At 42.1% G+C, this 23434-nt stretch overlaps 1 protein-coding gene across 3 annotated transcripts in view; it reads right to left on the bottom strand.

The window, feature by feature from the left end:
• The window catches only part of drosha (drosha ribonuclease III), a 137951-nt gene that overhangs the window by 60919 nt on the left and 53598 nt on the right, over positions 1–23434 (bottom strand). For all 3 annotated transcript variants that reach the window (XM_084049033.1, XM_084049034.1, XM_084049035.1), the window contains exons 19-23: positions 18573–18711; positions 17019–17079; positions 15752–15811; positions 12962–13061; positions 8496–8598 (exon numbers count right to left, since the gene is read on the bottom strand). In XM_084049033.1, the coding sequence (XP_083905159.1) occupies positions 8496–8598; positions 12962–13061; positions 15752–15811; positions 17019–17079; positions 18573–18711 (463 nt within the window). The remainder of the gene's footprint in view (positions 1–8495; positions 8599–12961; positions 13062–15751; positions 15812–17018; positions 17080–18572; positions 18712–23434) is intronic.

The raw sequence follows: 23434 nt of genomic DNA, 5'->3' as shown, positions 1-23434 counted from the left end.
ATATTGGTCTTAATAATTGGCAGATATTTGAATATATTTGAATATTATTATTATTATAAAGAAAAAAAGATATATTTATTTTCAAAAACATTTTTTTTTGACAGAAACAATACAAAAAACAATGTATCGAGTGCTAAGATACAATAAAACATATCTTTTGTTTGTTTTTATAACTTGATACATTGTTTTTTGAATTGTCCCTGTCAAACATAAAACGTTTTTATTTTTTTTATTTTTCTAATATTCGAATATTAATTTTCATATTCAAATATACATATTTCCCCATATTAGAGGAATATTCGATATTCGAATATGAATTCACCAGCCCTAAGGAGTAGTGCAGTTAGTTGCATTGAATTAGCATCTGAACACGCCCCTCACGTACCAATTCCTTGTATTACAAATACAATATTTTCAAAGACATTAGAATTATTCATTTCCCATGACATAAAACATCCGAGGTTTTCCAGGACACATCCTGCACACACACAAACACGTAGTGCCTAGTGAGTGCATGAGACCTACATAAACTAAACCACGAGGAAAAGGGGGGGAAAAAACTGTGTGTGTGGGGCTCGCACGCACACACGCACGTACGCACACACGGGAATACTCAAAGCCTAAATAAACAGTCATAAAGTAATACAAATATAAAAAACCCAGCACATTGCTGTATACACACACACACCATCTCCCTGAACCACTAAACTCCTTACAGATGTGTCTGTGGGATGGACGGCTATGTGAGTAACTCTGAGGGTCACCACAAGAGGAGGAGGAGGAGGAGAGGAGTCATTTCCCCAAAGTTTCAAACATAGACATAAGTAAGTTTGGAGCCCTTTCGTCCCACTCAGAAACACATTACCTCTGGAGACTGGCCATGCTGAGAAAACACAGATGCTTACGTTTGGCTCTAGGGAGAGGGTGGGGCGGGTGGTGAGTGGAAGGCTGCCTGCAGGTGGGGAATTTCTTTGTGTTCTGATGACACATCATATTGAGGAAAGTTCTCCAAAGTGTAGGCGTCAAAGTCATTGGAAGTGGAACCGAAGAGAGGGTGGGGCTGTCCCCCCTCTGTGTTTGCTTTTTTTCTTTTTCAGGGAGGACACGTGGACGGTGGGTGTGTGTGTGTGTGTGTGTGTGTGTGTGTGTGTGTGTGTGTGTGTGTGTGTGTGTTGGGGTATGCAGGGTACAGTGAAAGGAAAAAAGCAACACCTTTGGTGTCAATCAAAGAGGCTGGTGGATGAAGAGAAGCTCAATGTGCCAGTTAATTCTAGAAGAGAAACTCTCCTCTGACAAGAAGGTATAATGAGAGAAAAGAAAAAGGGCCTCCCAGCAGCCCGATGAATGACAGAATGGACTGTGATCATTAAAACGGAGTATATGGTGGCCACACACACACACCTCATCTCACGGGTGTCATGCCCTGGTTAAAATTTAAGTACCACCTTTCCCTCTGTCTCTCTCTTCCTCACTCGTTGTATATCCCAGCAGTCCCCAGGCCCGGCAACTGTTTAAACCCACTCAAGAGGTCCGGAGATAGCGATGCCAAAAAAAGGAGCAGATCTGGGATGCATGCATACGTGTATGACTGACACTGCACTCTGGTTCTGGAGTTGCGGAGTTGAGCTCGTGTTTGGATTTCAGGTGGAAAGTAAATAAGTACATTTACTTAAGTACTGTACTTCAGTACAATTTTGTGGTATTTGTACTTTACTTGAGTATTTCCAATTTCCAATATTTTTACTTCTACTCCACTACATTTCAGAGGCAAATATTGTACTTTTACTCCCCTACATTTATTTGAAAACTTTAGTTGCTAGTTACTTTTCAGATATAAATTATGATATAATGAAACATACATTAACCACTTTAACCTTATTTTATACATAGGCTATTTGAAAATAGCCGATCTACAAGCTCACAACGCGACAAGCAATTTTGTACTTTTACTCGAGTACATTTTGAATTCTGGACTTTTACTTGTAACAGAGTATTTTCATATTGCAGTGTTGGTACTTTTACTTAAGAATTTGAGTACTTTTTCCACCACTGGCCCCATCTAATGGATGCCCTGCTAACTGGCAAAAACAAGTGCAGACCTGCAAAGCAGGGTCAAGCCTTCGTGGAGATGCAAAACATAGAAAAGCTTGTTAATGAACCTCAAGCATTGGTCGGGTTTCAGGTTCAGAGTGAGCGCTGTGTGCTCGACTCTGAGGTGTTATTTTTAGGAATAGATTTCCCTGCTGTCTGTGAAGGCATTTCAATGACCAACGAAAAAAAACAAAAATGGGGGTCCATGGTCATATGAAATAACAGCGGCTGACAGTCGCATTAATAACCCAGAAATGAATTATTCAAAAATGCTCAGGCTTTAATCCATCAAATCATATATTAAGCTGATCTCTCTCTCTCGCACTCTCTCCCTGGGGTTGATAGGGGCTGGAGCAACAGCAGTAGCCACATTAGCGGCAACATAAACCTAGCTTTGCAAGCCAGTCTTTTGTTTCATTCTTGCAAACACGGTAAGATTTAATAAAAGGTTTTCCAAAGCAGCCACAGCAATGAGACAAGGCACAAAGGCATGGCTGACAATTCTAGCATCTGACCACTTACTTAAAACAATTACAAAAATAAAAAATAAGAGGCTGGCTGTGACAGATGATGATCATGAGGATGATAATGTGTGAGACTGTTAATTGTTTTCCTGTGTCAATTACAGGAAGACCAGGGACAAGGGACTGAATCCATTTGCTATCGATGTGGCAATTAAGGGTGAGGGGTGGACAGGGTTCTTGTCACATGTAGGGTAATGCATTGGTTGTACTGTGCACATAGCTGCTGATATTCATATAGTGAGAGAAACAATCACTATTATTTTAATAGGAAGAGCTGAAGACACCCCCCAACACACACACAGTGATCAACCATCTGTATCCCACTTCCCTGCTGGCACTGAATAACACACATCCACTGCATGAGGAAAATGATGGCCTTAAAAGAGAAGGAGAAAAAAAAGAAAAGAAAAGAGTTCCCCCTCTATCCTTTTGCCATCCCTCCTCTATTCTCTTTCCCACTGTTCCTCTGTTCTTTCTCAAGTACTTTCAGACAGGACGGATGCCATCGCCTCTATTCTCACTCCCACAGTTCCTCTTGTTCTTTCTCAAGTACTTTTAGACAGGACGGATGCCAGGTTAGCTTATTGTTGAGAAAGACCAGGGGGTGGTGGGTGGGGGGTGGGTGGTGCAGTGATGAGCAGGCAGGAAAGCGTCACTGGTCCTCTCTTTTGACTATATAGAGCTGAGAGGGACAAAGCGCTTTCTGAAAGACAGAGCCAGCCAAAAGTACAGCGAGTTAGAAGGGCGTAGAGAGAGATTGTGAGATGTGTGTGTATGAGAGAGAGCGAGAGAGAGCGAGAGCAAGAGCAAGAGCGCCATAGAGAGAATGTGAGGCAACCAGGCCAAAAGAGCCCAAATGAGAAAGACCCATGCTGGCAGAAGTTAATGAAGGAAAGGGATCAGAAAAGCTAGATTTCCATTCAACACTTTGAATTATTCAGATTTCCCCCCCCCCCCCCCCCCCCCCCACACCTCCCTCTTTTGACGGGTAACCATTTGCATTGCAGTTACTTTTGCTTTCCATTCCTCCGTTGCCTTTCATGCCTTCATTTTTGCTCACTCTCACCTCCTCTTCCAGGCTCATTGCAAAGCAGGAGATCATCTGCCATTTTCAACATGGCATTGGAGTTCGCTGGGGGTTACTGTGGCACGCAAACAAATAAAACGGGGGTTAGCAAACATGCACAGTAAGCTCTTAAGCTATCTGCTCAGGGGGCCTCGGAGATATTATGTGCATGTCATACTCTTATCTCCGCACCTTTTCCAAGACAGGAAAAAAGGAGACGAAGAGAAAGGAAAATAAATAGATAAGACACAATTCTGAATTGCAGAGAGTTTGTGCTCCGAGTTCAAAGACAAGGGGCTCGCTGTGTTGGTAGACGGTTCCGAGGTGGTAGTGTAGTGAAGAATGATAATCGTGTTGGTAGTGTTAAGAGTGTTAATATGTGTATGCATGTGTATTTACTGAGTTTACTGATTTACTGATTTACTGATGAGTGTTAACTCATTCCCTGCCAGCAACGTCTTTGACGTTTGTTAATCATAAGCCCAGACCGCCAAAGATGTCGTTTGACGTTTCTTTTTAGTTTTTCCACTAGATGGCCCTCAAATGAGTGACCATTTCGTCCTCAGTGACAAACAGGACCTGAATTTGCACACAGCCATTGACCATTACCATGTGCACGGAACAGCTTTCCCCAAATGTCAGCTGTTTATTAGCGTTTTTGTGTTCGCTGGCTCCCGGGTTGCCAAAAAATGTGCGCATATCCCCCCCACGGGTATGGTCTAGTAATTATAATTTTCTAAATTTAGAGTAGCCAATTATTTTGTACGCCTTTTTAATTTAATTGTTATGCTAGTTAACCTTCCCCACACATTTCTGTGATTTGCAACTGCTAATGCACCCTACTGGCTCACCTGCCAGTGAGCAGCCCCTACTGGGAGGACGTAGAGCCTCCATCCTACACAGAAACTATATACTTTTTTTTTAGGCTTGAGAGTGAGACAAAGCAAGAAAGAGCTGAAAACTTTTTCATGTCAAGGACCCCCAAAATGATATTTAGTTGGCCGCGGACCCCCCATCTCAAAATGTTTTGTTCCAGGAACCCCCAGAAGCAATGATTTTAGTTGAAAATGTTCGCTTTTAAAACATATATAAATATAAAAAAATAGCAGATCTACAAACTCATAGCACGGCACAAAGTGACACGTATATCTGATATTTTTGAATAGCCAAACAAAGTGCTATATATATATAGCTAAAATCTAAAATGACAGAGAAAAGAAAGAAAGAAGTGAACCTCATTCATTTCAAAGCGAGGAGTTCTGCATGTCTCAGGCAGGACGCTTAACGTGCACGTGTCATAATTGCGCATTGAGGAGGTGTGTACTATGGGGTAAGTATTCTAAAACCACTAGTAATATGCAAAAAAGCATTATACAGTACCCATCACTGCAGGCCCCCTTTCTGATGGTGGAACTCATCTCACACTCCCTGTTTATCCAACACTTTCTGCTGGTGTCTCACATGCATCAGTACAGAGAGGGAGAGAGGGAGGGAGGGGTGGGGGGAGAGAGAGAGAGAGAGAGAGAGAGAGAGAGAGAGTGGATGAGAGAGTGGATGGACACAGGAGGAAGGCTGAGGGAGGGCAGAAGGAAGGGCGGATGCGGTGGGTGAGAGACTAACCCTAAACCCTAGAGACAGGGTGCCTTGACATGGCAGGTTAAGCACGGCTGTGCATGGCGATGAGGTGATTGGCTGCCACAGCCACAGTGGATAGCTTACAACACCACAGGTGGGATGCCGATAATGAAGTGGTAACAAGCATGGGATCCCGGCGGGACCCCCGACAGAGACAGAGAGAGAGAGAGAGAGAGAGAGAGAGAGAGAGAGAGAGAGAGAGAGAGAGATCAACAATAGAAAACGGAGGTGCCAGTCAGCACTATTTGGCTTCCTCTCCTCAATGGGGAGGTGGGTGGGTGGTAAAAGAAAAGAAGGAATGGAAAGGAGTGAAATTGGAAGAGATGGGGTGGTGGTGGGTGGTAAAAGAAAAGAAAAGGAGGAATAGAAAGGAGTGAAATTAGAAGAGAAAGTCGCTTACTTCTCGATAACCAAAAACTGCCTGCATGGTAGGCAGTTGGTAAAAGGTGCCTCCAAGAGCCATTTGAGTGTACTTGCATAACGTAACCTGTTAAATCATGATATAAATCAATGATGAATCACAAAGTGGAACTCAAGGTGCAGGGGCAACATCCCAGACCCACCATATTTATTTTGTGTGTTCTAGGCCCCAACAACATTAACATGCATCGTGGGTTGGGCAATCATGTCAAAATATTCCTACTGGCCACTGGCCAGTATAAGCCCAAATATCGGCGATTGCCAATACATTTGCTCAAGAAGAGACATTCACTCCCCGACAGCCCACACGTGCAGTGCCAGTGTCGGGTTACTAACTAACACAGCAGCACACTGTCAATATGAGGAACAGAGATGAGAAACGACGAATGGGACTTGATGTGAATGTTTAATTAATAGTGTGTTGAAGCGAAGTTCAAGCAGTGTAGAGACTAGATCCTAGAGTACCACTATGAACCCTTTATATGGGTGCAATTTGCACTATTGACAGAAACGATGTGGCAAAACACTCAGCATTCAAGTTTCCTTTTTACGTAGGCATTGTCTTTTTAATAAGACAGACAAGAATGAATTCTGTTGGCTAATCAACCGGTCCTCTCGTTTCTTTCTGTCTCTCTCTATGTAGGTATGTAGGTATGTATGTATCTATGTATGTATGTATGCCTCTCTATCTCTAATTATTATTAATACCAGAATGGGAGAAGAAAAAAGCAGGTAGGAAAAAAAAACATTAAAGGTTATGATGACATGCTGTTTTTGAAAGACTCATCTGAAATCATGACGCACGTTCAAAAAGAACGTGCGTAATATGGCCCAAATTGATTCACATTTACCTGGACCTTTTTAAAAGAGCCTTAAAAAATCACTTTTCAGGAGGCCAAAAGAGGAGGTAGTACCATTTTCCCGTTAGACAGCCGACCCCCCCCCCCCCCCTGTTCTTGTACATATCTTTCCCCCCTTTTTTATTCCATTGGCTGTACATAGTGTTATATATACATATATACATACATACATACATACATACATACATACATACATACATACATACATACATACATACATACATACATACATACATACATACATACATACATACATACATACATACATACATACATACATACATACATACATACATACATACATACATACATACATACATACATACATACATACATACATACATACATACATACATACATATATATATATATATATATATATATATATATATATATATATATATATATATATAGGATGTATGTATATATAATAATTTTTTTGCTGTTTTATTTTTTATTTCTTTGTGTAATGATATTCGAACTGTGGTGCCACTATATATGTCTATGAATTGAATACCAAGGCCCTCATTGGAAACAAGTCCGCAAGGACTTTTATGAACGGACCTGTTAGACAAAGTATTTTAAATGTAAATGTGTTGTTTTACATTCTTTTGCCTAATAAAATATTCAATCAATCAATCAATCAAAGACCCAACATTACATTTGCAATCCTACCCTTTCATGGACTGGTCAAGAATCAACTTTATTGTCACATCACTGTAAAGACGTGGATGAAATTATTATTATTATAATAATTACTACCAGAATGGGAGAAGAAGAAAAAGGGATAGCAGGGAGAAAAAAAAAAAAACATTAAAAGTCTTATGATGACATGCTGTTTTTGAAAGACTCATCTGAAATCATTGCAACAAGAAAGTGCGTAATATGGGATAATTGGATTCCCTCCGGAAATGTCCTTTACAAGGGGGGGGTTTACGAGGCTAGATTGGACAATCGCCGAATGCCAATATATTCGCCCAGGTGATCCGATAATCCGTAATCGAATAGCCGGAAACAGGATGAAAAGAAAAAAAAGAAAGCCCATTCACCCATAACAGAGATGCATTCATAATGCATAAAGCATGGTGGGGGGTCTTAATCACTGCACATTATCTGACCTACTCTGAACCGCTGGTATTGAGAGGAATAGCTGGCATTAATAGCGTGTGTGTGTGTGTGTGTGTGTGTGTGTGTGTGTGTGTGTGTGTGTGTGTGTGTGTGTGTGTGTGGGGGCCCTATGGACTGCCAGGTCAAACCATATTTACTAAGATCAATAAATAGCTTAAAGTATCCAGTGCCTAATGGGAGATCTACTTCAGCTATTCACACAGCTTTAAGTGCACGCACGCACGCACACACACACACACACACACACACACACACACACACACACACACACACACACACACACACACACACACACACACACACACACACACACACACACACACACACACACACACACACACACACACACACACACACACACACACACACACACACAAATCTGAATTGGATGTGCACGCATGCACACACCTAAGTAAATGTCTACCAAATACTTAAATTAGAACAACAGGAACAGCACATGTGAGCAATACACACAAGTGTGTTTTTTAGGAACCAGTAAAGTAGCACTGCACTAGGTAGTGGACATTTTCACCTATTCCCTATGTGTTATCTGTGTTTATGCAAGGGAGCAAATTAGGACTCCAAAAGGCCTTATTCCAATTGTTAACTTGCCAACCTAAATCAAAGGTTATAAATACTTACTGTGCGAATTACGATACCGCTCAAAACACAGTCTATGCACAAAATGTGCAATGTACAGTACTTTATTACTGAATTATTATGTATTCTCTCGATTCATTGTTTCCATCAACGTCATCATTAACACCTCACCAATGAGCGCCTCAAAGCAGTTGGCCATGGCGTGACGCAGGTCCGATTCCCGGCACAGGTCGGGCCCATGGGCGTAGAGCATGAAGCGATCGAGTTCCAATTTCTGCGGAAGACAAAAAGCACAACACATATTCACATCAGAGTTGTACCCTCACCAGCCCGGGCTGAGAGATATGAACAGACACGATCACTGGTCGATACTTCAGCTCACTGTATTTGACAAAATGACACACCAGTGTTGATTTTGACAGCAAATTTTGATTTAGTTTTTGTCATATTTTAGTAATTTGAAATGTTTTAGTTTTTGTCTAGTTTTAGTCGACTAAATCTCAAAGATTATAGTCGACTAAATCTACAGTTGATTTAGTCGACTAAAATGTATTTTGGCGGTGTCTTGATGGCGTCGTGATGACAGATTTTACACTTGGTTGCATGCTGAAAATAGCAGATCTACAAGCTCACACGCGTTGTGAGCTTGTAGATCGGTTATTTTCAGAGAGCAACACCCGAGCGCAACCAAACAAAAAATGACTTGTCTTTTAGTTCTACTGGATCTCTTCTCCATTCGTCCCTCACTAACATTTTAGTCTTTAATTGTTGATGAAATTTAAATCAATTTAGTCTTAGTTTTTATTTAGTCTTTGTTTAGTTTTCGTCAGTGAAAAAAGGTAGTCGACGAAGATTTTTCGTCATTGTTTTAGTCGACGAAATCATCACTATGACACACAATTTGACATGCTGTACAACACCAAACTACTTTCTTTGAGGGAAGCTATAAAAAAAGCCATATAAGAATATTTGCCGGCCTTGTGATGCGGGTACTTGTAGTGATCAATAATGCGATTTCAATATATTTGTGTTACACTATGCAATCCTGTTCACTGGCACAGTTTTAATAGCTTCTGCAGGAGTGATGGCATCTTTGCTATGGCGTATTTTTATGGACACTCCGACTCCACTGAGGAAAGGATATATATATAAAAAAAGGGAAAGAAAAGGCTCTAAAACACGAGGGAAATGAAAAAGATTGCCTGTGCCCTCATTGGAAACAGGGTTCCACTCTTGTGGAACTGACAGATGTGCCCATGTGCACTCCAGCTGTGGTATGAAGCCACCACAAGATTGAGAAAAAAAGTCTTACACTCAAACACATTGACTGGTGCACACTAGCATGCATGCGCAGATGGAGACTCTCTCTCACGCTTGCTAACAGGCACACACACACACACACACACACACACACACACACACACACACACACACACACACACACACACACACACACACACACACACACACACACACACACACACACACACACACACACACACACTCTAATCCCATGGAATAGGCCTACAGTATGTGAAATATACAAACTTCATTGTATCTGAAAAGAAAACCAATGGGCTTCATGTTCAAAGACCTTCTTTACAACAGTGAGCACAGCACATACTGTTACAGTACAGTGATGGGTCTATTATTACTATCTTGAGAACCTGCCTCCGAGTTGTATGGTTGGTTGGCTGAACAAAAAGAAAATGGGCTTCATGTTCAAAGCCCTTCTTTACAACAGTGAGCACAGAACATACTGTTAAGGTGACTCTCCACCAAACAGATTAGTTCAGACTACTTCAGACTACAACAGACTGACAGTCTGTGGCAAAAGTTGGCATTTCGTTTAATGAGGCGTTTAATGATGGCCGACGTTAATGAGGACTCATTATTACAGGCAGTGTGTTGCCATATTTTGTGAGAGAAATAAGCAAACAGGTCTAGGAAAAACAAGCCCAAAAGAAGCATCTTAGGCCACATGAGCACGTTAAACATATATGCATCGGCTCTTTGAAAATATATTTTGGAATATCGTTGAAACATTCTAACAACACAAATGCACAAAACATTTTCATGAAAATATTTGAAAACCACTGGTTTAAATAATAATAAATGTTTTTGGAAACAAGCCTAAATAAGCAACTACACTTTAGAAACAAGCCAAAAAAAAAAACGAAACCACCAATTTTTACAAGCAACTTTACAGAAAAAGAAGCCCAAAGTCGCTTAAATTAAGCCGACATGGCAACACTGAATACAGGGGCTAGGGAAGGGGCAACAACCAATTCTCTACTCGTGCTTTGATTTGTCTGACCAAACAAGCTAAACAGCCAATCAGGGTGCTTTACCCCCCTCTCTCCCACCTCTGCTTCCCCAAAACTGTTGCGCATGTCCGTCCGTGAAAGATTATGTGTACTGCAGTATGAAGTGCTGAAGTATGTTCTCTTTTAGTTCTAGTTAGTCGTTGTTGCAATTTCATGCAAATTAGCGGCGTGATGAGGCTCAGTTCAACTTGCTCCCCATTGTTTTTTGTTATACTGAAAGCAGCCAAGCTTGCCTCCGCGGACGCCAAACAGTCAGGGTGATACTTAATTATACAACAGGTAGTTCCGACCAAGCAATCTGATTGGTTGAAATAGCTTTCTAGCCGTGCTTCAAACCAGCATCATAGCACGGGCCTAATCACATTAATAAATCACTCCGCAGTGCAGTCCAGTCCGCACCTGATTAGACCATTATATGGCACAGCTGTGCTGTGAAGTCACTCTGTCCCACGGTAGGAAAACAAACAGACAGTAGCCTGACCCACCGCCGCCACCGGAGAACAAACAGCTATGCAAAATGGACTATGTTGTTAATTTGGTGGATTTACGGTTGATCAATGGTTAGAAGGTTATAAATATCCTCCTGTGTAAAGTAAAATGACTCCCATTTCGTTAACAGTCCAGTAGGCTATATGCTCTAATAACTGATCTACAAGCTGACAACGCGTCGCGATGGCGACGCGTTGTGAACTTGTAGATCGGCTATTTTGGCCGCGTGACACGGTCGTACGACGGAGCATATAGCCTACTGGAATTCATTCCACTGCGCAAGCATTGATAGCTCAGCTGTGTTGATGAGACGGTGCCTCAAACTCAAAGCACTGCTACAGGGACTATTTAATGTCTCTCAGTCAAAAACTCTTCTCTTTACAGGGAAACGGACAATAGCGAAACATTTTTATTATTAATTGCCCCACAATATGAATACATTTGGATGTGTTTTGTTGGTAACTGTTGTATAATCGCAATATTACACTCGAGGGTGTGCTTTACCTTACATTATTGGCACTTCAGTGATGCTGGCGGAACTCGGCTTCGCCTCGTTCCTGACCGCATCACTGGCGTGCCAATAATGACGGTAAAGCACACCCTCTCGTGTAATATTGCTTAATTGACACCTCAATCCATCAGTGGGTGGTATCCTACGCCTCACGCTCACTCAACGCAGAATTAAATCAAAAACTAAACTCTTAGTTGTTCTTATTGTTTTTGATTTTGGCTTTTATGCCTTTGAGGCGATACATGCAGCGATATTTTTTTTTAGATAATTGCGAGTGTTCTCTAGGTAGAAAGGCTTTTGGAGGGCCTGGTAAACAGCTTGGTGACGGTGAGCACACAGTATTACACACCCCCTTCACAAGCACCCAAACACCTCCCTCTTCTCTATTACCACACACAGACATATTGAAACAAGTTAAACTGCACTGCTAGTGTACAGTACAGTATATTCGGGAAGCAGCAATGTATTATGAGGGGAGCGACACGAAAGATGTAGTCTTGTAATAGGCTCTATGCACAGCAGCCATATTGTGAGGATATTCACAGGTGTTATCAATGATACTAATGAAGGCTCTGTTCCATTCTGGTCAAACAGAGTCAGGGTGCTGATATTGGGGTTCAGGGACCCTCGTGGTTCCTTAGGGGGGTTCCAAATGGCCTCTTACGGGTGTGTAACTCTGAGTGTGTACAAATGGAACCAAATGGACCCATAAGGGTCCATTTGGTTCCATTTGTACACTCTCAGAGTTATGGTGGTCGTGGAAATTAAAACGTCCGAGAACCACAGTGCTACACTAAATGGAACAGAGCCTTCATTAGTATCATTGGTAACACCTGTGGGGGAAGTGATAATATGGCTGCTGTGCATAGAGCCTATTGCCTTCTCCAGATCATGGGACAAGTAATGCCATGTTCTCTCTCTCAAGCAAGTCTGTCATTTCAGAGGGCGTGCATGCATGCTCTCACATCACCAGTCAGTAGTGTCGAGCAATCAAGGGCTGGAGTGGAATGTTTTAGGGAATATAATGTGAGGGTCCCCATTATCCAGGGGTTGCCCGACACACCAGTCTGGACCTCAACAACAACTATTTTACTAATATCTGAGGGGGTTGCATGTTGTTAATGAAATAAAACAGAGAGGGGAGTGAGGGATGAGTAGCGATGAGACAAAATGACTATTCTCGAACATACACACACACACACACACACACACACACGGACAGGGGCAAATACACAGTATTGGCCACGCCTTGGGCCTGGCGGAGACAATATATATATTTTTTTAAAGAAATAAGTGAATGCGTGTTGTACCTTGGCCAGCATAGCTAGGTGCTGGTTCTGTACTATGGCTGTTCTGTAGGTGGCCAGACCACCCTCCTCCAGGCAGGGGAACAGGTAATAGAGGTGGACACTGTGGACAGAAAAGAATAAGCAGAAATCTAATTTGTTAACAGCTTTCCCCATACTTATGAATATACCGTTAGTGCAATTCTCAAGCCGTTATTAATTTCCCATGTTTTGTGTGTTTCCCCAATTTTTTCTTCTTCTCACAAATGTGATAGTGGGAAACATCGAGGTGGCTGTGGAAGCTTGAGTTGGCCACACAGCTGGGGTTCCAGGCAAGCAATCTCCATTTTAATTAGGTTCTGGTGCCTCACACACCCCACCGTGTCATTAGATTCCATATGAATTTAAAAATGTCTGTGTAACGCCGTCATTTCTAATCAATTCAACATAAACACACAGGCTGGCTCTCAGCTTTTTTTCCATATTCACTCTGGGGGCACTCTGTTTGCATTGTGATGTTAACACGGGAAAACCAAACACTTGGAACTTACACTTACAGTAGTATATTCCTCAAAATATTTAATTGCTGCAAATGCCACACTCGTGTGTGTGTGTGTGTGTGTGTGTGTGTGTGTGTGTGTGTGTGTGTGTGCGCGCACACGCACACGTTAGGGTTGTTTCGACTAGTGATTTAATGGTATATTGCTGATTGAAGGGAAGATCACTGCTGAGGGTGTATAATGCTGTATATTCTTTTGCTCATTACTGATGGTATTTCTTTTGTGTGTGATGTCTTTACTTTTACCCTGCTGTATCTATAGTACTTTGACTGGCCCTGTAACTGTAGGTTAACTGTTGTGCTGCTTTTGGTGACTGGCTTACAACCTCTTGAATCATCTCAACTCTAGCGTCTGGTCGTAGACAAATGTATTAGACTGGTAATTCCAAACACGGATATAAACTTTAGGGGGTTGGCTCACACATTTCTGCCCATCAGTCTGTACATTGGACGCACTGAAAAGCCGCAGCAAATAAAGCGGATGCTCCGGCTCCCCTACCTCCCTTTCGCCTTTGCAGTCAAGTAAATAAGTGTTTGTGTGCGCAAGCAAGCAAGCACGCACGCACGCACGCACGCACGCACGCACGCACGCACGCACACACACACACACACACACACACACACACACACACACACACACACACACACACACACACACACACACACACACACACACACACACACACACACACACACACACACACACAGTAATGAGCCCACCCTTTTGGAAATGTCGGCGGTAACAAAGGCAGGCAGTCAGCTAGCTAACTGGGCAGCTAACTAAAATACTGCAGGTACCACTGTGTGGGTTAATAATAGCTCGGTATAATTACTGCTGGTCTGCTCTCACCTGTGGAGTCAATCTGGTGAGTGAGGCAGAGAAGCTATGTTCCAGGCGGCTAATTGAGAGTTGTCATGGAGAACTATGGAGGGGTGTTAAAAAAAGGGTGTAGTAGGCTATATATCCTGAAAAAAAGAAATGCCAATTACGAGTAAACCACTACGAGGAGGAGGAGGAGGAGACGCAGAAGCAGAAGAAGATGGTGATGGTTTTAGATATAGATATGCAGACGGGTGACACATTAAAGTGTATTCTGCAAGAGAACCTGCAGAATAGCTTCCATGCGCCTTGACATAGATGGTAAAAGTCTATGGAACTCTAATAAAGATGGAACACCACTGTAACAAAAGAGTTTCCTCATTTGGTGTTCTGATGATCGAGGTGGAGAGTGCTCTCTGAACATGTCGGTCCGAAAAGGTGCTCAATTAGGTTGACATCTGCTAACTGTGAAGGTCTATGATTATGGTTCACATAATTGTTCACACTCGTCAAAGCAGGTTATTATGTGTGTAACTTTTGAGGTGTGAGATAAGAGACGGGGAGAAAGTTGTAATGAATGAATCTATATTTTGCCTGCATTAATAGTACCAGAGAGACCATCTCGACACAGATCTGACCAAAGCTCCTCATCAATTGTGGTATTCAAGTCTGACTCCCACCTCTCTCGAGGTTTGTGCAAATATGGGTCTTGGGTCTGTTCCATTAATAAAGAGTACATTTTAGAAATGAATAAGTATTAACATGGACTACCATTGAACAGATCCTCTACACTACTGAACACAGGTAAAGTCATTTCAGTTCCCAAAACATTTCTGAGCCTGTAGGTACTCTGACAACAGGTACAAGGGTTATTGCATAACTTGATGAGGCATCAACTTGCATCGTTCCCGATTTACACTGTTTCCGACTTGCGTGCCGTAAGTGCAGCGTTCTAGTTAATTACAATTAACAACATGTAGGCTATCAATGTATATCTCTATCTATGCATCTATCCATCAATCCATCCATCATTTTATTTGTTACTGTATCTACTGAACCATTTGAAGGAGCTTGTTTTCTTACTTTTTTCATAGTCTGTATTTTGTTTTTATCAAAATGTACATAATTATAAGTGTGTAAAAGGTTTAGTAATTTAGAAAAGGAAACCAGGTGTGTCCGTTAGGAACAAAATCACATCGAATTCTAAGATATTAATTTTATGAACTGACGGAAAAAACACCTGCAAGTGACTAGGGTTCATGCCATTTAATCAAATCCTGCACTTGATAAAGAGCTCTGTGAAGAGCATCTGCTAAATGCCAAAAGGCTAAGACAAAGAGCCCTGGAGACAAAGGACATCCCTGCCTGCTAGACGTATTTCAAAGGGGAAACGCAGATGACATCTGTCCATTAGAAGTGATTCATGGCCTCTCACCTGGTGAGGAACTCCACCACGGCATCACCGAGAAACTCCAAACGCTCATTATGATTGATCCTGGGGAAGGAGGTGGAAGGAGAGAGAGAGAGAGAGGAGGGGGAAGAAATGAGGACAGATGAGGTAGGGAAGAGGAAAGGTAGAAAAGAGGGGGGTGACAGAGGAACAACATGAGCAAACACATACAGCATGTCACAGTGCGGCACACACATACAGTATGCATGCCTATTTGCACACGTACTGTATGTAAACACATTCAAGTAAATACACAAATGTGCACACATCTATAAACACGCTCGCCGCGCCTCCGCCCAAGTGGAGCATACTATGAAACTCTGCTCTCATTGTGTCTCTGTCTGTGTGCAGTATGTGTGCACTGCACTGCCTGTGTGCAACCAACAGAGTGGCGCCAGAGTGCAGTCAAAACACACACACACACACACACAGTCCGTAAATACACAGTGCGTTCGCTTCCAGCGTTCGCGCGTCTTACTTGTATATTATGCATGCAAACTCTTGTGTGTGCGCGCACACACACACACACAAGCTTATAATCCACACATGTAAACACACACTAAACACACGACTAAATGCAAAAACGCGTGCATGCACCCACAAATACAGAAAAACAGAGTGCATATCTAATAATGAGTGGAATCGCTGCCCTTAAAAAAAGAGCCTGTGTCCCTCGAGACCAGACGATCCTCTCACAGTCAGAGTTAATTTTCCTGTCAGTGGGCCTGCGGGGCCGATTAACCCTTTACAACCGGGAGGAGCGTCTGTGTATTTTTTTTTTGATTTGACCTAAAAAACGTTATTTTACACTTTGGCTATTCAAAAATAGCAGATATACAAGCTCATAGCGCGGCACCGAGTGCCGCGCTATGAGCTTGTAGATCTGCTATTTTTTGAGAAATCGTGAACATTTGTGCAAATCTTTCAATATATATATATTTTAAAGCAAACATTTGTAACTCAAATCTTTGCTTCTGGGGGTCCCTGGAACAAAATATTTTGAGATGGGGGTCCGCGGCCAAATACATTTTGGGCGTCCTTGACATGAAAATGATTGAGAACCACTGACATAGTAACATACGTTTTTTCAAAAAACAGTTAGGATTTAGAAGACATTTTGTAGAATCGGCCTCAGGCCTCAATGGGTTAATCATGACAGTATGCCCCTGTGATGCAGGCCCTGCGGTCAGCCACAGTCTACCACAGATATGTATGTGGATCTACAGCGGGGGGTGGTGGTGGGGGGACCTACCTGGAGGGAGAGGGGTCATCCTGGCCCAGGCGAGACATGATGTTAATCAATGTGTTGATTCCTGGGGAGGGGGGGGGGGGGGGGGGGGTTGGACACACATAATGAGCGGGACAGAGAGAGCGAGTGAGAGAAGACAGATAAAAAGAGGCAAAGATACGTACAACTTAACTCACTGAGTGACAGAATTATTTCTGGCTATGTTGTTCCAGTGCCAGAGATTTTTTCAAAGTAAAAAAAAAAAGTGCTTAGGAAGCGAGATACAGCCCTTTTCAGTTATAAGGAGTGGATGGAGCTGCAAATCTTCAGATAATGATATCTTGGGTTCTGATTTTTTTATTATTTTTTCAAAAACATGTGAAACACGTGATTGGCACGTTGCACCATAGCGGTAAAACACGTGAAACACGTGAATAGCACTCAATGAGTTAAGTTAAAAGTATCAACCCAAATGGGACATCTGGTTTCCAGACCGTCTACAATGCATACATAACTGACCCAAGATGAGCTCATGAAGCTCGAAACTAAATGTCAGTTGTCAATGATGTTCTTACAGCAAAAGAGCAAGACCAACTGGAAAGGGAAGCCGTTAGCAAATAGGAATGATTTAAAACAGTGGTTCTCAACCAGTGGTCCGGGAACCACCCGTGGTCCTCGAGGGGGTTCCAGGTGGTCCCCAGCTAAATGATGGAGAGGTGGAAATCAAATGGACCCTTATAGATCTTGAACTCTTGAGTTAACTCTCAAGAGTTAAATTATTGTTAAAAAGTCTAAATGTCATCAAATGGTGGTCAGTGGCTCAAATGCCGCATAAATAATGGGACAGGAGACAAACATTAGCCTGGTAAACCCTCCCTCCGGAAATCTCATTTCGATTTGATTTCAGGAGTGAGTCTGGCATGAACGCCCATTCTGCAATATTGGCTCTGTACGCCAAACGGACGAGCCTATCAGCGTCGTCGCTCATTGTTCTGTGATTGACAGCTTACGTTGGCCAATCAGGTGGCGAGTTCGAGTGAGCCCGAATGAAGCCGAGTGCAGCCTGAGTGACGCCGAAAAAAGACGAACGGCAGCCATTGTTGTTCTGCGAGTGCCTTCACTTCTTACTTTTGTTTTTAAAACGGTCTCAAACTTCTTTTTTGAGGCACGGAACTTACTATTAAGATATCGTTTGGATAGAATTTAGTGGTTTAACTTCATATATGTGGTCAATTAATCATGACAGAGCCTATTTAAAAACATAAATTTAGAGAACCGGCAGGGGCGGGGAGTGACACGCATGTATCCCAATAAGGCAACCTATTTTGGGCATGGCCGTCTCAAAAGTACCGTTGCGTCACATAGTCTGGAGGTGGTAAAAATGAACTGCTGATTGGCTGAAGGGGAAAAACGATCATTGGCTCTAGGGGTTGTCAGTCAACGGTATTACTCCCGCCCAACTCCAGCCCACAGCCAATATTGCAGAATGGGCGATCAGGCCAGACTCACTTCTGAAATCAAATGGAAATGAGATTTCCGGAGGGAGGGTTTACCAGGCTAGACAAACATTGTACCTACCCTTCTTCCTCATGTACATGTGGTGAACCTTCCTGTCCCCGTACTTGGGCTGGCGGATGCCACAGTTGGACAGCGAGTTGCGGGCGTGGTCAGGGTTCATGCCGAAGTTCAGGTGGTGGCTGGGGTGAGTCATGGCCAGCTGGACAGGAGTGGAAAGGGGCAGAAGGGTAGATAGATGGAGATGATGTTTAAAGGTGGGTTCAAAAAGAGAAGCAGCAACAAGTCGGTATTTATTGGGTTTGGACAGACAAAATATACATTACATTAACCCATCGAGATCTGGAACGCATCTGTGTCATTTTTGGATTTGAGCTAAAAAAAAACATTATTTTACACTTTTGGCTATTCAAAAATAGCAGATATACAAGCTCATAGTGCCGCGCTATGAGCTTGTAGATCTGCTATTTTTGAAAAATCGTGAAAATGTGTCCAAATCTTTGCATATACGTTTTTTTTTAAAGCGAACACTTTTAACTCAAATCTTTGCTTCTGGGGGTCCCTTTTGTGATGTAGTCGGCAGCTAAATACATATCATTTTGGGGGTCCTTGACATGAAAAGGTTTGAGAACCACTGATATAGAAACATAGGTTTTTCAGAATACTGTTGGGATTTAGGAGACATGTAGAATCGGCTTCAGGTGGGTTAAAGGTGGGTTCAAAAAGAGAAGCAACAACAGTCGGTATTTATTGGGTTTGGACAGACAAAATATACATTACATCAAAATAACATGTTCCCAGGAACGTTTGCATGAATGATGACCAGTGCGATAATGACGTTGAAGTTTGCACGCATCCCATGCCTCCACGTCTGTTTTAATCAAACTACAGCTGACTACAGTTGCCTACATACAGAGTGCCGCAGTATATATTCCCTATAGTCTGCCTCACCACAAGCAGAACTTTGGGTTCCTTTGCTACAGTTGAGCCCCGAACCTGTAAATGATGTGAAGTCGTGTCTTACACCAGCTTCAGCGAGGGCGATCTGCGGAATGCAAATGATCATATTCAATTTCATGGTTTCCGCTAAGGTCTGGTGGTGTGAGAACACCACCAGAGACACAGAAAGTGAGTACAAGGAGTCTGTGTGGAACTGTCTGCTGAGCATTGTCAAAAAGTAAAAAGAAAAAAAGAAAAAAAGAAAAAAAAAGAGCGAAAGAAAAGGTGGTGGTCATCATCAGTGATGACGTGGTCTGACGAGAGGTCGAGGAGAGAAAAACCCTCTGTGAGAAGGTGGTGGTTATCTTTAGCCCCCACCCCCACCCACTGCTACACAATGGGCTCCTGTCCTGACTGACCACGCACGGCAACACTGGTCAGAGCAAGTGCCTATACATCCAACAAAGGACTTTTGCAATCGCTTTGCAACCTAACTAAAATAGCGCTGGATTCAGCCGTGGCCGTGAAGAATATAAGAGTGTTTAAAGTGAGAACCTTAAAATAAAGAAACGCTGGTTTCTTCTCACCTTGTTGTCAGGGAATAACAGAGAATATTTACATTTAAAAAAACATAACGGCAGTATGAGTGCGGTTTAATGCCAGTGCGTTAAAGCCTTTCAGGCCTCACTCCGGCTAAAAGACATGCAAGTGTCTAAGGACAAAAGAGAGGGGGGATAAGGAGGGATATAGCGAACGAGAAATTAGCCTCAAGGAAATGTGTGAACCGATGTTCCAGCTCAATTTTCAAAGAGGACAAAACTGCTGTGCCTAGAAAGTCAGCATTGACTGAACATCCTCAGCTGGGAAAGAAGGGGGAGAGGAAGGGAAGAAGAGATGACAGTCAGTGAGATATGTCAAGCCTCTATCAATCTTGCATTAGGAGAATGTTAATCTCAGCAAAAAAAACGGGAGAAAAAAAAGAGAAGAAAACTCTAGAGAACAATTTCTTTGCTGTGCTTGCTTTTCAAAATGCTTGTCTCCTGTCAGGCAACTTCAAATCAATTTCAAGCTCCGATGAGATATACTTGTAAAATGTTAACAGAGAGGTTTTCAATATTTATAGCCACTCGGGAGGATGTGAATCTTTGTAGTCTCGAACTGAGACAACGACAAATTCAACAGCAGCTCTACTTTTATTCTTTTGCTGGGCTTAACCCATTAAGACCTGAGGCCGATTATATAAATTGGTCGGAAAGTAAAGAAACGAAGAAAAAGAAAAATACTCGTTTGATATTAGTATATGAGCCAAGACCCCACATTTAACAAATCAGTACCATCTGGTTGGGCAATTGCTAGTTGTGGTTGTTTTTAATGTATTCCTATACATCCCTAGATTGTTTTTATATGAGAGACCTTGCTGACTGGTAGCTTATTTGTGTTTTCACCTCTTAAAGTAATGGAGTGTCGGGAAAGCGCCTTCCCTGGAAATCATCTTTATTTCATTATATCCTCTCCCTGGGGTGTGACTGCAGTATTCGCAAACCCATAGACACTTGTAATATGTCATGTTTGAAGTAATTTGTCTAATGCCAGTGTTCCTACACATTTTCCATTTTAAAATTCCATACTTTTCCAGACTCAAATTTCCAGAATTCTCTATAGATTTGTCACACCATATTTGACATCAATGCTAGCTATATTTATGTAATTAAATGCTTTTAAATTCCAACGATTAATTTATGTTCCATTCTGACTATTCTTGTATGTCTACAAGCTCACAATACATCACAATGGGACACATTGTGAGCTCTTTAAAATTAGCCTATAATGTCATGGCCAAACACGGACGGCAGGGCGAATAGAATATAAATTGAAAGAAATTATATATTATTGTTCTTCCCATTAATGTAATATATTTTATAAATAAGGGAAAATGAGAATAAAAAATTATTAAATGTTTATGCCATCTGTGCAGCCTCATTTATTAACTGTGTTCATGGACATGACGATGCATGCAGCTATAAAATGATGGTTTCGTTATGCATGAAAGATAGTTTAACTTCGATAACTAAATCACTGCGTAACTCATAAATGTCCAGACATGCTTTTGTCACAATGTGATGCTATATACCATATCGTTGCTGTCCGGCAGAAACCAGCTAACTCCATGTTGACGCTTTTGCATGTTTTTCCATAAATCAGGGCCATTGAACACCCTTTACGTCTGTGTGTTGGTAAAAAAAAAAATGAACCAATGAAAATCATTAAAAAGCGCTTCTGACAAAACCAGCTAACTCCATTGGATCGTCAAATGTTCTGCTAAACCAGCGAAGTCCCCCGGAGTTGGTTTTGCTGACTCCAGGCTCCACCCCCTTTTGACTTCAGCTGTTCTTATCAATGATGAACAAAACCTCCTAACTGCACTTTTTTCATTTCCTGAAAAATGAACATTTTGGAGTTAGCTGGTTCCTGCCGGACAGCAGAGATATCCTAGTATAATTCTAGTAACCTCTGTCCGTCCGTTTGTAGTGGTGAATGAGTGAGTAGGTGAAGCTACCCGGTTCTCCTCAGTGGCTGGACCAATTGCTCTGATTTTGCACACAGCCATTGACCATTACCATCTGAACTTAACTGTGAAGCCCGTTTTTTTCATCAAATCTCAGCTTCTTATTAGCGTTTTTGTGTCAAACACTGTCGCCATGGTTACGGGGCTGCCCAGCTATGGGACCAACTGCCTCCCGGGTTGCCAGATCATGTGCGCATATCCCCCCACGGATGCGTCGACCGGGTATGGTCTAGTATATATAATTTTCATTAAACTAATTTGGTGGTTGGGGTTAGGGTCTCTATACAATGTTTTCTTCTTACCATACTTATCCAGACCTGGAATTAAAACATGCGTTTCATATAATGCATTATAATTGCCTTACAAAACACTGCATAATTACAAACGCCTAATTACTCATAATGCTATACACAACTCAACTGCTCTACTTGGTGGTTGAATTCGGAACGAAACCACGCGCCGGATGTGTGATGTGTGTGATGCAAAGGCTTTGCAAATGAAAAGGGTCAAACTCACTGGCCAACCACTGTACCAGCAATCATAAAGCATTTTACAATGACAATTTCAAAGAATATTCAAAGAAGAGACACTGAAAAGGTATTTGTAAATTTATATTGTAAAAACAAACCAAAAAACGACGACCATAATCAGTACATAATAGCTACAGAACATGTGCAGTCCTCTGTGTGTGTATTTTTTGCTCTCTCCTTCAACGTAGCACATTTCTGATCCGTGTGCTACATCATGCAATCCAGCTTTCTCATAAACGTGCCTCGACGCCAACCTCTGCAATTAGAGAACACTACTTTTTCAAAATCATAAATGAAGTGGTTTTCATATGATTGCTGCAAGACCAATTATGTGTACATAATAGTCTTTTGAACCCATGACATTTTACCACACCTGTAGTATCTCGTCTCCACTGCTCTTAAAGGATAAGTCCAGACTAAAATAACATAGGTCTATTTGCAGAATTTCCCCTGTCGTCCAGTTTCCCTGTCGGTCCTCATATAGCATAGAGCGGAGCCCATAAGCATATCACTACTTACGCTATTTGTTGCAGTCAAAAGTGTTTTTTTTAACTGGCCCGGCCCATGGACTATATGACACACGCCAAAATCGAGCAATTGTCAGTGCTGTGTTGACCGTGTGTACATTTGTTAATACTACAGACAGTCCCCACTCCCTCATTGTGCCACGTCAGACACAAGTCATTGACTGCCTGCGACATAGTGCCCCCGACTACAGCATCAGACTTTATTTTATTTTTTGTATTAAGTATCACGCAAACTGGTCATGTTATATAATGTATTAATTGTGTTGGTCTATTCGCAAAAAACACAGCACTGCAAGCAAGGTGAAATGACTGATGACAACAGCACCGCCGCCACCAACATTGTAGGTGTCATTTACACTCTTG

Source organism: Gymnoscopelus microlampas, assembly GCF_963454915.1.
Source record: "Gymnoscopelus microlampas genome assembly, chromosome: 22".
In the NCBI taxonomy this organism is placed as follows: Eukaryota; Metazoa; Chordata; class Actinopteri; order Myctophiformes; family Myctophidae; genus Gymnoscopelus; species Gymnoscopelus microlampas.
This window is presented reverse-complemented; position numbering and strand designations above follow the sequence as displayed.